Source organism: Nematolebias whitei, chromosome 2, assembly GCF_014905685.2.
Source record: "Nematolebias whitei isolate Nwh7 chromosome 2, NemWhi1, whole genome shotgun sequence".
Lineage (NCBI taxonomy): Eukaryota > Metazoa > Chordata > Actinopteri > Cyprinodontiformes > Rivulidae > Nematolebias > Nematolebias whitei.
This window is the reverse complement of record NC_056499.1, coordinates 23415371-23435021: the sequence shown is the minus strand read 5'-3', so window position 1 is coordinate 23435021 and position 19651 is coordinate 23415371. Positions and strand designations below refer to the sequence as shown.

The 19651-nt window shown below is 38.4% G+C and overlaps 2 protein-coding genes across 2 annotated transcripts in view; one reads left to right on the top strand and one right to left on the bottom strand.

The window, feature by feature from the left end:
• Positions 1 to 8139: 8139 nt before the first annotated feature.
• On the bottom strand, positions 8140 to 12562 carry LOC119423470 (UDP-glucuronosyltransferase 2A2-like). The gene is made up of 2 exons (XM_037690871.1): positions 12543 to 12562; positions 8140 to 9697 (listed from the first exon to the last, which is right to left on the bottom strand). Exons 1-2 carry the CDS (start codon positions 12560 to 12562, stop codon positions 8140 to 8142), a joined length of 1578 nt encoding a protein of 525 aa, XP_037546799.1.
• chrna5 (cholinergic receptor, nicotinic, alpha 5) overlaps positions 11974 to 19651 on the top strand; it is a 10237-nt gene continuing 2559 nt past the window's right edge. The window contains exons 1-4 of the mRNA XM_037690881.1: positions 11974 to 12061; positions 17195 to 17346; positions 17488 to 17532; positions 19264 to 19373. Of these exons, the coding sequence (XP_037546809.1) occupies positions 11974 to 12061; positions 17195 to 17346; positions 17488 to 17532; positions 19264 to 19373 (395 nt within the window). The remainder of the gene's footprint in view (positions 12062 to 17194; positions 17347 to 17487; positions 17533 to 19263; positions 19374 to 19651) is intronic.

Below are 19651 nucleotides of genomic sequence, written 5' to 3'. Positions count from 1 at the left end.
TCGAACACAAAATCAGTTCTCATCAGCCAAATGTCTGCGTCAATTTTAATCTGATCAAAGTCAGTATCAGGCCCAAGATATTTGTCACATAACGGTTGGTACACTACTTTACTAGGGAAAATACTTTGTAATAGGGTGAACTGATATATTACTATGTTTTTAACTCTTTGAATAAAAGTCATCTTATCTGTTAATCCAGATCCTGTTACAGGAACATATGATAAAGGTGAAGGAGCGATGGCAAAATGAGCCTCTTCAGGTATTAACCAGCGAACATTATAAACCAAAGGCAGATTAAAATATTTGGCCATAATAACTCCATTGCCCCAGCACGGGTCAGAAAGAACCAGATCAAACTTGCTTTCCTTAATTCTTCTAATCATGTGTGCGTCATCCAGCATGACAGAGACAAGTTCACTCACATTGTTGTGAACTTCAGCAATTTTGGGCAGTACTCTTACTACTGTGTAAAGAAAAGTAGTCATGGGGACATCTCCTCGTTGAAACTTCATGAAGTCATCTAAGAAAATATTTGCAAAATCCTGATTTAATTGACTTTCCACAGGAACAGTGATGGTGCTGTAGTAGGAGTTCTCCGTGATGTACCAGCTTTTGCTGCAACGTACAACAGTGATGTTGTGTCCTCTGGAGTGCAAAGCCTTAAGGAGAACGTCCATGTTTATCCAGTGGCTGCCTTCAGATGGAAAGACCAAGATGTTTCCACTCTGGACTTCTCTGGGAATCAGAAGCAGCAGGAGCAAAACACTGCAGTAACAGATGGGGCTCATCTGAAATGCAAGTAATAGTTATATATTTTTAAAAAAGGACATATGCATACACATGCATGTAGATATACTGAATATGCATGCTTTTTTTCTGACATTTTCTTTTTTTTTTTGGTCTATTAATTTGTCATTCTGTTCCCTTAACCAGAAAATTAACTTAAAGTGGACAATCAGTATATATATATAAATATATATTGTGCACTTTTGCTTACAGTCACAGTTGTGTTAGTCCAGACAAGACAGCAAACGTTGTGAGAGGGTTCCTTTGTGCTGCAGTACCAGAACAAACCCAAAGTGCGTGGCTGATTAAACTGCAGAGATAAGGAGCGATGCTCTCTCACCCAGTGAAGAAACTGTTTCCACAGGTTTGCTAAACAACCTGTCAGCAGAAAACAGTGAAAGCAAGTTAAATGACACAGTGAACAGTAATATCCGTTTCCTTCACATTCTTTATGAAGATATATTTACAGAAATCAGGCTCCTGAAGTCGGGTTGTATAAAGTAATTCTACAACCCACATTCGAACATCTCGCTTCAGGTTGTAGAAACTGGAACTAATGGAAACTTGAAGTTTCTTTTTTTTAAGAGCTAAGTGAGCAGGTTTGGATCCCAGAGTACGTTAACGTGGTGATAAGACTCTGCTACATACCCAGTCTGACAGTTAATTAACTATTTGAACTCTTTATTTTTACTTGTAACCTGCAGTTATAACAGTATGTATTTTAATTTGTACTGTTAGGAATTCAGATGTTGTAATTTCATTTAAAATTGAATAATAATGTTATTGCGACAAAACGAAAACCAACTAATATCTAAAATAGCAATAAAAGAAGAGTGGTTTGATTATAAAACATCATACAATGATCTTCCACACCCTGCTATTTGATTATATATTAAAATGGTCTGCCATAAACTGAGTAACCTTCAGGGAGCAAACAGGAAGTGGTTGAGGACGAGAGGGTGCATGAGACATAACATGCATACATACATTTTACATAATACATTATTATAATGTGTATAACATACTTGTGTTATGTTTGTTTGTTTTTATGTGTGTGTTTAAAATTGACATGTTGCTGGACTGAAATACAGATGGTTACAAATTATGAGAGCAGATGTCAGAAACTGTGAGCCATCTTACAGAAAGAGATTGACATTAGACCCTAAATGTTTCTGGTTATGTATTATTTCCCCAAAAGTATAAAAACAAACATTTTTGACTACGAACATCCCAAGTATTATTGAAATATAGATGACCAATTAATATGACAGCTGCTGTCACCAGCTAATCATGTCAATCATCTATATAATAGTATTAATATTCATAACATGACTAACAGGAAGTATCCTTTAATATTCTGGTTGATTCACTGTTTTAGTTGCATCATTTTTAATCACATAGGGGCCTATTACATGAATATGTTTTGTATGAATACCTTATATAAAAAGCTGCTTCTCATTAAACAACAGACTTCAATAAACAGACATGACATGCATCGTTTCGCTAGTTCCCTCAACTCGCAAGAATTGATTTTAAGCAGTATCTTTAGAGGTGAGACATATTTTTAACAAACTGGGTTCACGGTTGTCTCCCTCACCCTCATACGACCAAATTTATAGCGTACACTTTTGGCGTAGCGCGTCACGTTTAAACCGCATTCACGTAAAGTAAAAGCTACTTAACTTTCTCGATCGTCCTCTTCGTCTTTAAACGTGTGCAGCAAAAAACAGACTGACGTGTGAGTGTTGGGCTCCTATAACTCTTTCTTAAGAATGTTTGTAGCTCTCTTTCAAACTCCACTTTAACTCAAAAATCACGCAGCTCCAACTTCCGTGTTCTCCATTCTTGTTTGCGTCGGTTACGTAACGTGCTCTGCCAAGTGTTGCGCAATAGTGTTTCCCAGGTGGAGCAAATCTCCTCATATCTACAACTCATGGGGCCTTACATGGATTATCTAATGTAACTTCCTTTAACAAGTTGTTATCACCTTATCTGTCCTTTCTACTCTCAATTAAAGTTTGAAGAACGACTTGAAGAAATGTTAAAAGTTAGAACATTTAGCTATTAATGATAAAGTGATGAACAAAACCTTCTGGGGACTTATTTAAATGAAGCAAGTCGGGTGAACAAAATTGCTACTCAGCACATGTGTAAACTAAGTAATACACACATAGTCATAACTAACAGATGATTATTGAAGAAGAATACTGGAGAATAATGAAATATAATGAGAATGACTTGAAAATTATTATGATTGAGATAATTGTTTGAAAAAAGGGGCAGATATAATAAGATTTTTTCTTCTTTCTGCTGCTTTTCATTTTAAATCTCTTGTATCTTTTTTATATTGTTATGGAATTGTTTTGTACTTTTTTAAAATGAATAAACTTTATATCATTATACCATAGAATGACAGGATTCTGTTCAGAAATCAGATAATAATTTGTCCAATAAATATACTATAGCTTGCATTTGAACCACATAATTATGATTATGAATAATTATGACACATGATTAAAAACATTTCAGAACATAAAGAAACGGAAGATCCTTTTGTTGGTTTGGTTTTATTGAAAAGGGTTCATGCGTGTGTCTACTCTCCACATTGATTAAATCCAGTTTGTTTTCAATAAAACCAGAACAGCAACAACAACAAAAAGATCTTCAGTTTGTTACCAATTATCAGTAACATATTTTGATAATCTTTTATTAAAAATATACAACTGTGAGCCATTTATAAGCTTTCTATTTGCTGTTATTACCCATCACATTTCATAAAAATAAAAAAACCAAGAGTTTAAGTCACATACAGTAAAATTCTTAGTGTGAGGCATATAAACATCCCAAAATTAGTTCACTAGAAAAAATGAACAAAAAATGAATTTTAAAGTACAAACACGAGTTCAGAATATTTATGGAAATAACTACAACTGTCTTAACTTTTCACTGCTGGACTCAATTATTTTATGTATGAAATCTGGACAAATCTTGAGTATTAGATACCGGTAAGTTTTGTCGCTGCTCGGCTCTGTGGTCAATCTGATGTCTCTGTTCCTGTGGTCTGAGAGCAACGAAGAACAAAGTACATAAGAGTTACTCAAGTGAAACAGTCTTTACAACACTCAGAGTCCATGTACAGTAAGTACTTGGTCTCACAATGGTACAGTTTCATCTTTAAATCACCACTGCTGTCTTATATCTCCTCCTACAAAGTCCTTGTCACGTAATCAGTGCAGTTACAGCGTGCGCTGTCAGGCCTCTATTACCTGCAGTGTACGTTAGTGTGGAGTGAAACTGGCAAAAATACCTTTTCTTACTCTGCTCCTGTCACCTGGAACACGTTGCAACAAGAACTTAAGCTGCACACTTTGATTTCCTCAATGGTTTTAAAAAAATTGAAAAGGTCATTAGAAAAATCTAAGCATGCTCTTGTTTTATGTGGCATGTTGATTTAGTTGTTTTTATAAAACAATTTTTACTTTTAATTGCTTTTACAGTTGCTTTTATATATATACCATACCATACCATACCATACCATACCATACCATACCATACCACTTTATTTATAAAGCACTTAAAACAGCAACAAGGCCAATCAAAGTGCTGTACAGACAAAACAACAGGTAACACACAAAGCAAAATACAAAATGAGGTAAATCAGAATATAGACAAAAAATGATGCCGATAATGACGACAAACCAGTGTGGAGCATACAGGATCAAAACACAGATCATCTTGTGTTTAAAGCTACTGAATAGTAGTGAGTTTTTAAACGGGATATTGTATATATATATATATATCAGAGTCAGAGTCAGAGTCAGAGTTTCTTTATTGTCATTCGCACCTCATGTGGTACATGTGGTGGAGCGAAATTATGTACACAGGGTCCCAGTTACATCCAACAATAAAATGTATAAGAAAAACAGTAATAACATCTAAGATATGAACTAAGAAAAACATCAACTAAATATACACTAAGCACTCATAACATAAAACATTGAACATCACCACAAACATGAACATGAGTCTGTGAGCAGATGTGCACGCATGAACACATCAACATTGAAACAGATCAGCAGCAACATGAAACAGATCAGCAGCAACATGATATGGTTTTTCACAGTGATTATTCTAGTTAGAGATTCATGAGTCTAACAGCCTCAGGGTAGAAGCTGTTCCTCAGTCTAGTGGTTCTACACTTAATGCTCCTTAACCTCCTTCCTGAGGGGAGTGGGGCAAAAAGTGTGTGTGCTGGGTGGGTGGGGTCCTTCATGATGCAGGTGGCCCTCTTCCTGCATCTGGAGGTGTAGATGTCTGTGATGGTGGGGAGACTGACTCCAACAGATTTCTGTGCAGCCTTCACCACTCTCTGCAAAGCTTTTCTTTCTGCAGCTGTGCAGCCTCCATGCCACACTGTATATATATATATACAGTATATATACAGTATATATACAGTATATATATATATACTGTAGATATACATATGGGGGGAGTGGTGGCGCAGAGGTTAGAGAGGTGGGCTTGTGATCCGAAGATCGCCGGTTCACGCCCCGGCCCCGACAACATCAAAATTGTGGGTGGGGTAGGTGAAACACCCACACTTGCCCCCACACTCATTCGCCCCACTCTGGGCCCATGAGCAAGGCCCTTAACCCCGACAATGTGCTCCCTAAACAGGTCTCTCTTGAAAATGAGTTCTCGTGGCTCAATGAGACTAACCTGGATAAATAAAGGCTAAATGAAAAAAAAAAAATATATATATATATATATATACAAAATATGAAAAATGGGGGTTGGGGGGGGGGGGGGGGGGCAAAAAAGTGTACACTAGTGAACAAAAAAATCACCATTTCACCTAGATTTCATTATTTTTATTCCACACATTTAAAGCATGTTTCTCACCAAGTTTGTGTACATTCATCTGTGGGTTTGAACGACGTGTCAACTTTAATGCACTTTAACACACAGCCTCAGATTGTTGTTTATAGAAAAATTAAAAACATCACCGCTAGACATGTTTTACTTGTGTTCAACACTCCTCATCTAAATGATGTTTTTCACAAAGCTTGTGGACAATAGGGTGTGGGGTTTCAAAGACATTTCAACTTTAATGCACCTGAACACTACAACTCTCTCTACTGCTCTACTTCAAGCATCCCAACATGTTTATATGTTTATGTTCTTACCTTCCCGGTCAACAACTGCCTGCACTAAGCTCTTTAAGCTGGCAAGTGAGCAACACAGGTGTCTCTCATCTTCCACCTGTGTACCTTCAGCCGAGGCAGGAGACGCAGAGGAGAAACACTACAGGCTGCTGTGTAGAGTTGGAGGTAACCAGGAAAACCTGGAGTGGATTTTTAGTGCTTTGAGTATTCTCCTATTAATCAAGTGGAATGGAGTTGTTCACGAAGAAAGAGAAACTGTGCCGAATGAACTAATGTTTCATGATAAATGTGTGTGTGTGTGTGTGGGTGTGGTGTCCAAATGAACAGTATGTGAATGTGGGGGGGACATATCCCCTTAACGTATGATGGTTGCAACATCTATGCTATATATACAGTGTTCAAAAGAGACTTTTACTGATGCAAAAACATCAAGATGCCCAGTAAATTTGATAATATCTGAGAAGCCCTTCCCGTGAACCCAAAAGTGACTGTTCTGAGTTTAAACAGAACACCTAAGAAAATGCAGGTAACATTTTATGACAGGATCGAATTAAACTCCCAGGGTCACATATTTTGGATGATAACAGAAAGAGCCATTGTCGGTGTTCAAAGGAACTCCTTTCTGTGAACAGTCACGATCTTCCCCTGCTCCATTCAGAGGACTGACACAAACTTTAGTTCATAAGGCTATTGGAAAATTATATGTTGTTTCTGATTAATGAAATGTGAACTGTTGTGCTGGAAAGTTGTAATAACTGTCCCGTTTCTTCTGTTTTTACAGCTGACAAACTATGTTCAGGTCTCACCTTGTCAGTTCACAAAGTTAATGAAAAGTGTTTTTTTTTTTGTGAAGATTTATTCTCGAGATGATTGGAAGTGTTTTACAGTTGTGTTTTACATTTATTTTAGTCAAGAACTTTTCAGTAGAGTAAATTAAAGTAATTCTTTAAATTTACTCATAAAGTTAAACCAAATAAATTCTAAAGCTAAACGTCCATCCTGTTCCCTAATTGGGTAGTTCAATATGCTTCCTCCCTTGGAGGGGAGTTGTAGAAAGTTGTTTAGAAGGTAATCAAAGAAAGACCTCCGCAGAGGGAGGAAGTTTAAGAGAGACCTCTGAAGAAGGAAGTCAAAAGGGGGATCTCAAGGAAGGAGGAGTAGGGAGCTTTTGGAAGAAGTCAAACAACCTAACTAAGCTTGAGTATAAAACAGAAAGTTTCAGTTTTAGCCAAGTTTGATAAAACCATTTTCAGCACTTCAGAGAGACACCTACAGCTCCATCACCAGAGAGAATAGCAGTGACCCAGAACTCCTGGAGAAGTACAGCTGTTGGCTGACCACTGGAGCCAGTGACCAGGCCTCTGACTTGCCACTGATGCCCAGGGGGCATGAAAGAAACATCCACCGTCACGTCACAGACCATCTAAGCAGAGTGAGAGAGGGAGTCTAATATCTGGTATTCAAACGGCAGCTGTTGAAGTCGTCTCCAGGGTAGGAGAAAGAGGTCTATTACTCTGGAGTATGATCTTTGATGTCCTCTAAAATTAAATTTCCACAAATTAGTATTAACTCAGTTCAGTAATTATTTTCCCTTAAATATAAGATCCAAATTTAACCATTGGATTGATGCATAAACAAAGTGTCTCCCTTTTGGTTAAATTTGCCCTGCTGAATAGCTTCAGAATATTACATTTACTACTTGGGCCTTCTATTTCTTTTGGGTAATCACATTGAATAATTCCATTTACCTGGTAGTTTTTGCTAACCAGCTTATGTTAAAAGTCAAGGTTAATTTCCATAAACTCTGGTTGTCAAGCAAAGCCATCATTTAAATGTAAGCAATAATTTCCAATAGTTATTTGTCCATATATAGCCAAATAAATGTCACAAATTTGTTCATTGAAGTTTGTGTGTTTAATTTATGACATCTGAGATTTTCATTACAAAAGAACAAATGTAGAAAGGTTAATTTGAGGTAATTAAATAATAACATTTGGTGAGACCGACGTTCTGACACATTTTCTCTCAAAGCTGAGTGGTGCCCCTTCAAAATTAAATTCATAAACAAGCATTTACAATAATTAACCTTTCCCCCTACATAATTATCTGTTCCCACTGCATCTATAAACATTGATGAGTAAGAGACTAAATTTGTTGCATGTAGTGACAAAATGTACAAACATATACATTAGTCACGTTTTACCTTGCTTCTACAAACTGCTTTACATAAACACTTGAGAAATAAAACCGTAGTTAAAATCATCAGCAGAACTACTGCAGTGAGGAAGAGGACTACATCTACAGAGTGGTAGATATACCAGGACATTTTGTAGGACTGTGTTTTCAGGTGAGCAGCTCCTTTGTGTCTCATGACAAACTCTATCCAGAAGACGGCCGTGTCCATCGGCTTCATCGGCTGATCATTGTGCAGTCTGGAAAGTCTCTGCATGTGCATCTTGTAGGAGGGCTCATTGAGGACTTCCTGCAGAGCTTTTAGGAAGTTATCATCTTTGTCGACTGTAACCAGATTCAGAACTTTAGCTGCCCCCCTTGATTGCAGGCGGAGCAGATTGTCATGCTGGTCAAAAAACAAGGGCAAACCCACGACTGGGACTGCGTAACAAATTGCCTCCTGGACTCCATTTGTTCCTCCATGAGCAACAAAAAGTTTTATCTTGGGGTGTCCTAGAAGGTCTTTTTGTGGCATCCAGTCAACCATTAAAGTGTTGTTTCCTAAAGAGGCTGGTCTTTTACCTTTATAGGCCCAGATTACTTTCTGGGGTACTTTAGCTAACGCTGCAGCGATCTCATTAGCCAAGTCATCGGGTAGTTGATGTACAAAAGCTCCCAGAGACATGACGATGACTCCCTGTTCACCAGAACTCTGCACAAACTCCTCCAAGTCCTCAGGAAGTGGTTCTGGAGATTTACAATGGAACCCTCCCATGTACACAACATTAGGCATTGTGGGACGAGGATAGTCGAACACAAAATCAGTTCTCATCAGCCAAATGTCTGCGTCGGTTTTAACTTGATCAAAGTCATTATTGGGCCCAAGATATTTATCACATAACGGTTGGTATGTGTCTTTGTTCACCACAAATTCATGGATTCGGATAATAAAATATAAAATCATGTTTTTAACTCTCTGGGAAAAAGTCATCTCATCAGTCGAGACAGATCCTGTTAGAGGAACGTATGATAAAGGTGAAGGAGCGATGGCAAAATGAGCTTCTTCAGATATTAACCATCGAACATTATAAACCAAAGGAAGATTCAAATACTTGGCCACAATAATTCCATGGCCCCAGTCGGGATCAGTAAGAACCAGGTCAAACCTGCTCTCTTTTAATGTTCTCATCAATTCTGCATCTTCCAGCAGTGCTGAGACAAATTCCCCCACAGCTCTGTGAATCTCAATGAAAGTGGTGAGCAGGCCTACACTTGCCTGAAGAAAGCTTGTCAAAGGTAAAGCACCTCGTTCAAACTGTATGAGGTCAAATATAACTTTGGTAATAAAGTTTTGATAGAAGCTTCTTTCCACAGGAACAGTGATGGTGCTGTAAGAAGAGTTCTCCTTGATGTACCAGCTGTTGCTGGAACGTACAACAGTGATGTTGTGTCCTCTGGAGTGCAAAGCCTTAAGAAGAATTTCCATGTTTATCCAATGGCTGCCTTCAGCTGGTAGAACCAAGATGTTTCCACTTTGACAGACACTGGGAATCAGGAGGAGCAGGAGCAAAGCACTGCAGTAACTGACGGATCTCATCTGAAAAAATAAGTACATGACAATAATTATTACCGTCCAATTTGTTAATTTGGCACGTACACATATCCATTCTGTATGATAAGTCTTGCTACTTACTGTGTGGATCGTCTTGTTTCTCCCAACAGAAAAAATAACCTACCGAATGGGAGGAGGTGTACAATAAGACAACAATCGTTAGTTTGGAGTTATGCGATTCAGATGGGAGGAGCTTCACCAGCAGCCAGTATCACTCATTGAAGTCTTCATTATGCAGCAAGTTACAACTGTCATCAAGTGAGGTAAACCTTGAAAACACATGATCAGTTAAGTAAATAGATAAAACGAATATAAAAATAAGGCAATGCGGTTGTTCATGCTGTCACCTCCCAGCATAGGTCGCCAGTGGTTTCCCGGCCTGGAGCCCTTTTGTGTGGTCTTTTCATGTCCTTGTCTGCATGGATGAGTTTTCTCTGTGAACTTTGATTTTCCCCCATAAAACAAAAGCATGCATGTTAGGTTAGTTAGTAAATTAATTTGTGTGAGAGTGGGTGTGAATGGTTCATTGATTTGTACATGTACTGTGTTGGACTTGTGACCTGTCCAGGGCATGATGACTGGAGGAGATAGACACCAGCAACACCACAACGCTGAAAGGTTAAAGCCAGTAAAGTTAATGGTTTAAAGAACATTTTCTGTAAAAGTGGCACTTAATGGAATGCGCCTATGTGATGCTTAAAACATCTTTTGTACAGCATGGACTTTGTTGATCTTTGGTACAGATTTTATTACAAGAAATGCACCAAAAGCTTAAATAAAGGCCTAACATTTTTAAGGCAATGCACACTGCACACCATTTTTAATTCAAGAGAATTGTCACAGCCATGTTCCTCAGCCCCACTAGGTACGTGTTAACACTCATTGTATGTCTTAATGAGGTCCTTTAGCTATTACCGTTGCAAAACTGAACAAGTTAAAAAGGTTTTTGTATTGGTAAATGCTGCTTCACTGTGGTGGCTATGTTGAATTTGATTGACTCCAAATTTTAAAAATTTGTAGACGTTCACTCTATGACTGTTTCCTAAAATTTTCATTAAAATCCATCCAATGGTTCATGAGATATTTTGCTAAAAGTATAGACCAACAAACAGCGGCAACAATATTATCGCTCCTCCTTTGCCAGTGGGTGATAACAAGACTTGATCGTTGCCAAATTACTTGGCAGGTAATTATAGACTACACCAGTGGTATTTAGGTTATATAATTTAGAAATAAATGAACACGGGTGAAAGGTTTACTGCTTTTGTTTGTTATATAATGAACCAAAAATGTCCCCCTGCATACACTCAACTGAAATACATCAAGAAATGTCAGAGATGAGCTTCCTCCTAATTCCCTAAGAGTGCAATTAAGACATACATGTTCTTACAGTTTGTCATTTTTCTAGTATAAAATATAAAATTTATGGAAATCCACTCCACATATATGGCCATGACCACAGCCAGATGTGCAGAATCTCTTGGTAATCGCCTGCAAACCATCAGGAAAATCTGAATCACAGTTTGTCATTGGCTGCTGTTTTTCAGGCAGCAGAGTGGCTACGTCTGGGGAGCGGCTATTCCTGTCTGTGGTTAGTGACTAGATTTGTCAGCTAAGTGCAGTGATGCTGTCGGTTTGGGTGGAGGGGCTGGAGCGGACACTGAAGAGGGAAAAGGAGGAGGAGGCGAGATGGGGGGAGATGAGGATGTGTTGCCTGTGCTCAGCTGGAGGCAGCAGGGAGCACAGCAGCGTCTGCGAGAGGCGAGAACAAGAGTCTGCGTGGAATGGAGGAGAGCGATGCAGCACTGATGCTGTTGTCAAGACTCCCTCCACCTTCACAACCACTGCCATGCTGGATTCTGTGCTGATGGGAGAGATCCAGAGCAAGTACGTGCACAGCCTTTGAATTCTCATGCATGGTTTATTACCTTTGTAAGGGTCTTGATAGCAAGGTAAAGGTAGAGGGCATTTTAGTTTTGTGCAGGGTGTTGCTTCGTCTTATTTAAGGTGTGTTATCAAAGCGTGTTACGAAGGCAATGACAACATTGGAAACCAAATTTTTAACCCCAAGCTATTTTTCAAAGCTATCACCCTTAAAGTGCTGTTTATTTCTCATTATACATCATTTTTGTTCTTGTCTTTTTTTTTTTTTTTTTTTAAACAATAACTGTGTTTTATCGTTCAGCTTTGGGATGCCTCAGGGACCAGCTGTTTGTGTCCAGTGCCAACTTTGATATAATGCTCGGAGCAGGAGGAGCGCCCACCTCCCTCAGACTGCTGCTGCTGATTCCACTGCTGTGCCCGTGCCACCTGTGCCACTCACTGCGTGAGTGTAATATGAACAAGTAATGCCTCGTCGAGTTTTTTTATGTGACAAGTTCCTGGTGGAAAATCACTCAAACAGAAAAATAGAAACAAGTTACACATGTTGTGGGAAATGACAATAAACAGTAATGTAGTGATGTCTCCAGAGCTTTAGTATTTTATAACAATAATAAGACCCCAGATAATGAAAAGGTGGGAAAATAATTAATGCTGCACACCTTGAATTAGAACCTGATATGAAGTTAATGTTGCAATGATAATGTCATTTAAATACATGAGTATGACTTGACAGAAAGGCATACAGAAATAAAAAAAAAAATCATTGTTAAGACAACAAGGCATCTGAAAGAGGTCCTTAAGAAGACTGTAAGAAACAATGTTTCATGAACAAGTTGTGATTAAACGGACATGTCTTGAGCTGATCATACAAATAAACAGGGTTAAAAGGGAGAAAAAAATGTAGTTATAGTAATTGCATTCACATGTGTTTGTATGAGTTCATTATTTTTCACTTGTGTTTTCACAAGAATTTAGCATTTCTTTGTATTTAGTCTTTTGTTTCATTCATCAAAGTCTTTAGTTTTTTGTTTTTTTTTGGTTCAGATGATATACATTTTGATTCCTTGTAGTCAAGTGTTCCATATAATTTATTATTCTTAAAACTCTCAACATCTGCAGCTCAATATTGTTATTGTATTGTTTTGTGTGTGTGTGTGTGTGTGTGTGTGAATTTGATCTTAATGCTCTACTGTGTCATTAATATTTCTCATTCCAACGATAAATGGTAAATGGACTGTACTTATATAGTGCCTTTTTATCTTATCAAGATACTCAAAGTGCTTTAAAATACAATCTGTTCCCTCATTTACCCATTCATTCAGCACTATACTATATCTCTACAAAGATATAGTACAACTATACAACAAAATCATTCTAAAGAGACTAATCAGTGCTTTAGATCACATTCATGCACTGATAGGACACACATTGGAGGAAATGAGGGGTTCAGTGTCTTGCCCAGGGACACTTTGGCATGTGGCTGCTGGTGGATTCGAACCCCCAACTCTTGCATTGGAGGACGACTGCTCTAACCGCTGGACCACAGCCACCCTACAGTAAAAACAAACAAACAAAAACAATAATGAACACAACGCTGAGTGAACTAGTCAACATTACATATTGTTTTTACTCAATCAGTGTCATCTCAACATATGGGGGAGTGGTGGTGGTGCAGAGGTTAGAAAAGTTGGGTCGCTGGTTCAACTCCCTGTACTGACAACATCAAAATGTGGAAGGGAAAGGTAAAACACCCACACCTCCCTCCACCCTCATCTGCCCCATTCTGGGCCCTTGAGCAAGGCCCATAACCTCCACCGTCTGCTCCCCTGGGCGCCCTAGATGGCAGCTCTCTGCTCCACACAGAGGGCTGTGGTAGCTCGGTGTTCTGTGGTTGCATCAGGAAGCACATCAGGTGTAAAAACAATCTCCAAGTCTTCGTGCGAGTTATTTCGCTGTGGCAATCTCTGACGAAGGGAGCAGATGAAGAAAAAGAAACGTGTCATCTCAATATATACGTATGACTCCACAGCTTGTAAATTTCTTTCTTGTCCTTCTTATTAAACATTTTACAACTACATATTTGTGTCTTCCAGTTGTAAATTCTTGGTGATGAAAAGCCAAACCAGTAGATTATATTTTGGGGAGTAGTGGCGCAGAGGTTAGAGAGGTGGGCCTGTGATCCGAATATCGCCGGTTCACGCCCCGGCCCCGACAACATCAAAATTGTGGGTGGGGTAGGTGAAACACCCACACTTGCCCCCACCTTCATTCGCCCCACTCTGGGCCCATGAGCAAGGCCCTTAACCCCCACCATGTGCTCCCTAAACAGGTCTCTCTTGAAAATGAGTTCTCGTGGCTCAATGAGACTACCTGTATAAATAAAGGCTAAATAAAAAAATAAAATATGTGGCTTGCTTTTCATCCATTTGTTATTCAGGCACATTACAGAAGAAGACTAGGAGATGATGTCTTTGCTGATCACACGGCCGTTGACTGAGGGTCTTTGAGTCCTGCGTGTATAGATCCACACTTTGAGAGAGTGACTCAAATCCTTAGTCATGTTACAGATTTCCAGCCACATTTTCAAGCAATAAATTGAGTCTGTTACAAGGCTGGTTTATGATGCAGGATTAATGCATTTGTGTGAAGTCATTTTAAATGTATTTAATGCATTCATCATATTTTAGTGCAGTTAAGACTTGCTACAGGAAAGCAACAAGCTTAAATAATAGGGTTGACATCCTTCCAAAGTCTGGAAGTGAGACCATTTGCGAAGCTTCATTCTCTAAAAATGTTCATCATCCAGTCATTACATTCCAAAGTTTAAATGAAATGTGATTTCACTGCACGTACAGTTTCAAAGTTTTATCTGGTTACTATATATGCTGAATGTCAACATCTTCACACAAAAGGCCTGAAAATTTGCTGGAAATCTTATGGTATTTAGCTGACTTCAGCTCAGACAAAAACAAACCTGCTGAGTTTTCTCTAGTTGACAGCCGTATAGTGTCACATTTTCTAAAAATATATACAGTCATTCAGACGCCAATTGATGACACTTTGTTAGAGACTGCAGTGCAAACATTTAACATATATTTTACCAGCTCTTTTTTGTGGCTAGCTGATGGGTATCCGATGCAATAATTCTGCTAGTGACATTAAAACTTTCATATTTAATGTTCTGCGCATTTTTGTTGCAACAATGTGTATTTTGTTAAGTGGATGCTTTGGCAAAAAAAAAATGAAGTTTTTGTAACTTCTTTTAAAAATCTTATCTAGAGTCCTTAAAAAACAGGCTTTCTCTATGACTTAAAGCAGTCAATTTATATTTTAAAATAGCACTGGTCTTGTTTAAACAATTACACAGCACCGGAACAGCTTTAGTTAGGGTTTGAAATGACATTATGTTAGCAAATGATTCTGGTCAGTTTGCGATACTTGTACTCCTTGACCTTACCGCTGCTTTTGATAATGTTGATTACAGTATCCTTATATCACAGTTAGAACACTGAGTTGGGATTACTGGTGCAGCATTAGAATGGTTCCATTCTTACCTAAGTGATAGGAATTTCTGTGTTAAGGTTGGAAATAGTGAATCTGCGCCAGTGCCCCTTTCCTGTGGGGTCCCACAGGGCTCAATTCTTGGACCTCTTTTGTTTTCACTTTATCTGCTCCCTTTGGGGTGACGTCTATCCTGAGGAAACATGGTCTTTCATTTCATTGTTATGCTGATGATTGTCAGATTTTTTTCTGCACTTTAAACCTAACAGTTCTTGCTCCATTCACCTTCTGTTAAAATGTCTCTATGACATCAAGGCATGGATGACTTCACATTTTTTAAGTTTTAATGATCAGAAAACTGAAGTTGTGTTTAACCCTACTGTCTCTGATCCTGTAAATCTTGACTCTCTTAGCCATATATTAAGCGATCTGTTGTGAATCTTTGGTTGGTTTTAGACTCTGGCTTTAAGTTTAATAAACAGAATAACTGTTCTACAAAAAAGCTTTGTCCAGTTAAGGCAGATAGCTAAGCTTAAGTCCGTGTTGACTAGATCTGACCTTGAAAAATAGTCCATGCATTCATTACAACCTGGCTGAACTACTGTAACGCGCTTTATGTTGGGGTTAGTCAAGTGTCCCTTTCACGTCTCCAGCTCGTCCAAAATGCTGCAGCTCGGCTATTAACAGGAACGCATAGGTTTGAGCACATTTCACTAGTTTTGTCCTCCCTTCACTGTATCCCTGTGCGTGACAGAACTGATTTTACAATTCTCCTGTTGACCTTTAAGTACATAAATGGCCTCATACCCTCTCTGACATATTGGAACTACATGTTCCTTCTTGGGTGCTGAAATCATCTGATCAGCTGATTTTGGTTGTATCAAAAACCAGTCTGAAGCTCAGAGGAGATCGAGCGTTTTCAGTCATTGGCCTTAAACTTTGTAACAATCTGTCCCTCAACATTAGACGGTCCACTTCACTCCCTGTTTTTAAATCTCTTAAAAACACATCTGTAGTCACTGAAGTTTAACACAGTGTGACTTAGTATTTTATTGTTTCTCATTGTTTTTGTGTTTTTATGGTTTTATTTTTTTATGTTTTTAATTACATCTTGTTATTATTTTTTTATTTAATTACTATCTTGATCTTATTGTTAAGCATTTTGGTAACAGCTGCTGGCCTAAATGTGCTTTATAAATACATTTTGTCATGGTTTGCGGTTAAGAGCGAACCCAGAGTGCAGAACAGGGACTCAACTCGGCAGATATACAAAAAATATGTTTTAATGGTAAATAAAAGTACAAAATAAACAAGCTGACGGGGCAGCAAAACTTACATGAATAAGGAAGGAGGCAATGGTAAAAGTACAAAATAAACAAGCTGACGGAGCAGCAAAACTTACATGAACTAGGCACGGGGAACTCAGGCGACAAGAGAGACACGGGGAACTCGAGGGACCAGGAAGACTCAGGGAAAGACTCAGGACAAGACTCAGGACAAGACTCAGGAGACCCAAGGGAGAGTACCAACGAAGACGACCCGACAAAGGACAAGACAGAATAGGGCAGCTTAAATACTGGGAGAAGACGAGACATGATGACAAACAGCTGGGACGAGACACAGGTGGCAACAATGGAAACTAACGAGGAAGCACGAGGGAAACAGACACAAACCGGGCCACAGAAAAGTACCATCCTTACACATTTGACTTGACTTTAAAGCTATCTATAATTTACTCAAGTTATGTCTTAGCTCACAAAAGACAAACTGAAAAGTCATACAAGATGGGTATTTTTGTATGTTTTGAAGAACCACCACAGCTTCTCTTAGGGGAGGGTGAAGCAGGGCTTCAGTTTGGTATTATTTTACAATGTCACTAAATCTCCCACGTTGCTCCTTTGATTACTGGAACATCTTGTTTTCAGTGCACTTCTATCAAATCTTTTGTTAGTCTCTTGAAATGGAAACCTTAGCACAGAGGTCACCTTGAGAACCTCTGCAACTAAAAACTGCAGGAAGGCTGGAGAAGGTTACTGAATAAACTCTCTACACGCTAAATCTTTTGTCTCTTCAGGGATTCCAAAGCTCTCCTTGTATGCGAAAGCAGAGGACAAGCTCTTCAAGTATCTCTTCGAAAACTATCAGAAATGGGTTCGCCCTGTGGCGCACCTAAACCAGACCATCCGTGTGAGGTTTGGCCTGGCCATCTCCCAACTTGTTGATGTGGTGAGGATAAATTGTGCTTAATTATTTGAAGGTTTATGTAAGCCCATCTAAAGTAAATGATGATACAAGTGTAAATCCAGTCACAGAATGGGTACATTCTGAGCCAATAATTTCTTGAAAACTTTTTTTTTTTCATTCTAGGATGAGAAAAATCAATTGATGACAACCAATGTTTGGATGAAACAGGCAAGTAAAGAAATATGAAGTTGTGCACATAACTTTATTTATTATTATTGCTTAGCACCAATAGAAGAAGTGGGTAAAAGATAATGGATGGATGGATGCTTAGCACCAAAGGGCAAAGGTGAATCATAATGTTTGGCCCATGTCTGTGCATGTTTGTTACCGAAATATATCACGAACCACTGAACAATTTCAATGAACACATATTTTCAATAGTGCAATATATTTGGTTTATCAAATCAATTAGGGTGAACTTTGTCTGTCTGTTAGTAAAATCTCTCTTGAATCACCAAAGGATTTTATTCAAAATTTTCAGGAAATACCTTTAATGCTGATGAACTTCAGGAACCAACCTAAATAAAGATGGCTGCCACAGTCAGCAGACTTTAAAACATTTATGAATGGCAGTAGATCAGATGGTTTTACAGTTTGCTCAAATTTGATGTGGTTGTAGTTGAGAATCATTCACAGCACATACTCCAAGTGCTATATTGCATGAAATCTTTGTTTAAAACTAGCATAAACGGATGGAGTTAACCTGTTAACTAATCTGTTTGTTAGCAAACTAATTCAAAATGGGTGGATGGTTATGAAACTTTCATGAGCTGTTACTTACTTGTACACCTGCAAATGATTGGCTTTTGGAGTCAGTTCAGTTCTAGATGGTTACTGCAGTGAATTACAATTTAACTCAGTCAACTGTGCTAATATTCAGCTCAAAGTTGGTGTGTTGGTAGATCAGAGACACTCAACTCGTAGTCTGAGTGTGAAAACATGCAGTATTGCATTAGACCATCCAGAACATTTTTTTTTTTTTAAGGTTTCACCAACATGGCTACAATCTTTCTCAACATAAAATGATCTTGGTCCAAAACTATAGCATGAAATGTGTTGGGTGAAACGTATTTCCTTCAAAGAATTCTGGGCCTTTAATTGATCTGTAAACATGTAGGTACACATATTTGGTGATCAGTGTCCTGTAAAGCCTGTGAAGGCATTTTGAGACGGCCTCTATCTTGGATGACAGGTGGACACAGTTTGTCCCTCTACAGGACTTTTTAATCAGGTCTGGTGACATTTTGGTGACAGCTCTCATCTATATGAGCCCATTTGGCCCTGTGCCCATACACCTGCCTCCTCATGCCCACTTCTCCCCCTTCGCCTACTCCTGTCATCCTTCTACACGGACTTGGATGTCTTATCTGTCATGCATCTAATAAATTATCAGACCAGGCACTGGCTTTCAGTGCTTTCTGTTCAGGTGATAAATGGCATCCTGCAAAAAAGGAAATTGAAAGGCAGTGGCCTTTGCAATGATATCTATCCATCACTGATGTCATTTACAAAACTGGCCACTTTTTTTTATAATAAAAAGTTGGTAGTTTATAATTTCCTACATGATGGTTTGTCATATTTTCTGTCATAACATATTTTTTCTAAATCAGATGTATTTTACAAATCAGTAGTTCCACTTGCATAGCATGTTTTATACAGAATACGTACTGTTGGTTTATTAGTGCTGCTAGTAGTCAGGTTTAGCATTTTCATTAAAATAATCTGAGGAAGCTATCTGTTTTCTCTTTCACGCTTTGCATGAGATCAAGTAATGAGCTTACAGGCTGTACAGAAACCAAAGTAAAAAGGTTAACTTTTTAATAACAGCTATGATGCAAATGCAAATAAATAAAACTGCTTATTTTGTCCTGTAAATAATTTATTTCCTCTCTTCTGTAGGAGTGGACTGACATGAAACTCAGATGGAGTCCTGAAGACTTTCTGGGCATCACAACAATCCGTGTTCCATCTGACAGAATCTGGCTCCCCGATGTTGTACTGTATGATAAGTATGTGTCTTTCATCCCTTTTACTGTCTAGAACAGGGGTTTGCAACCTTTATGATCTAAAGAGCCATTTCTGCCCTTTTGCACACTAAATAAAATGTCTATGGAGCTGCAAAACCTGCTAAAACTGTGATTATCAACTGGTGGCCTGTGGCCCATTTCAAGACTGTTGGAGGGGACTTTTCCGACCAGTAGGTGTGATATTGTGAAAAAAAAAATCAAATTATTATTGATATTTGATATATTTATATGTTATGGCAAAATAAAAGACTGGATTTATG

Coding starts and splice junctions, on each gene's coding strand:
- LOC119423470 (XM_037690871.1), bottom strand. CDS start 12,562: ATGAACTCATACAAACACAT. Junction 9,698..12,542: donor ATGAACTCATACAAACACAT/GTGAATGCAATT, acceptor CAGTTACTGCAG/TGCTTTGCTCCTGCTCCTCC.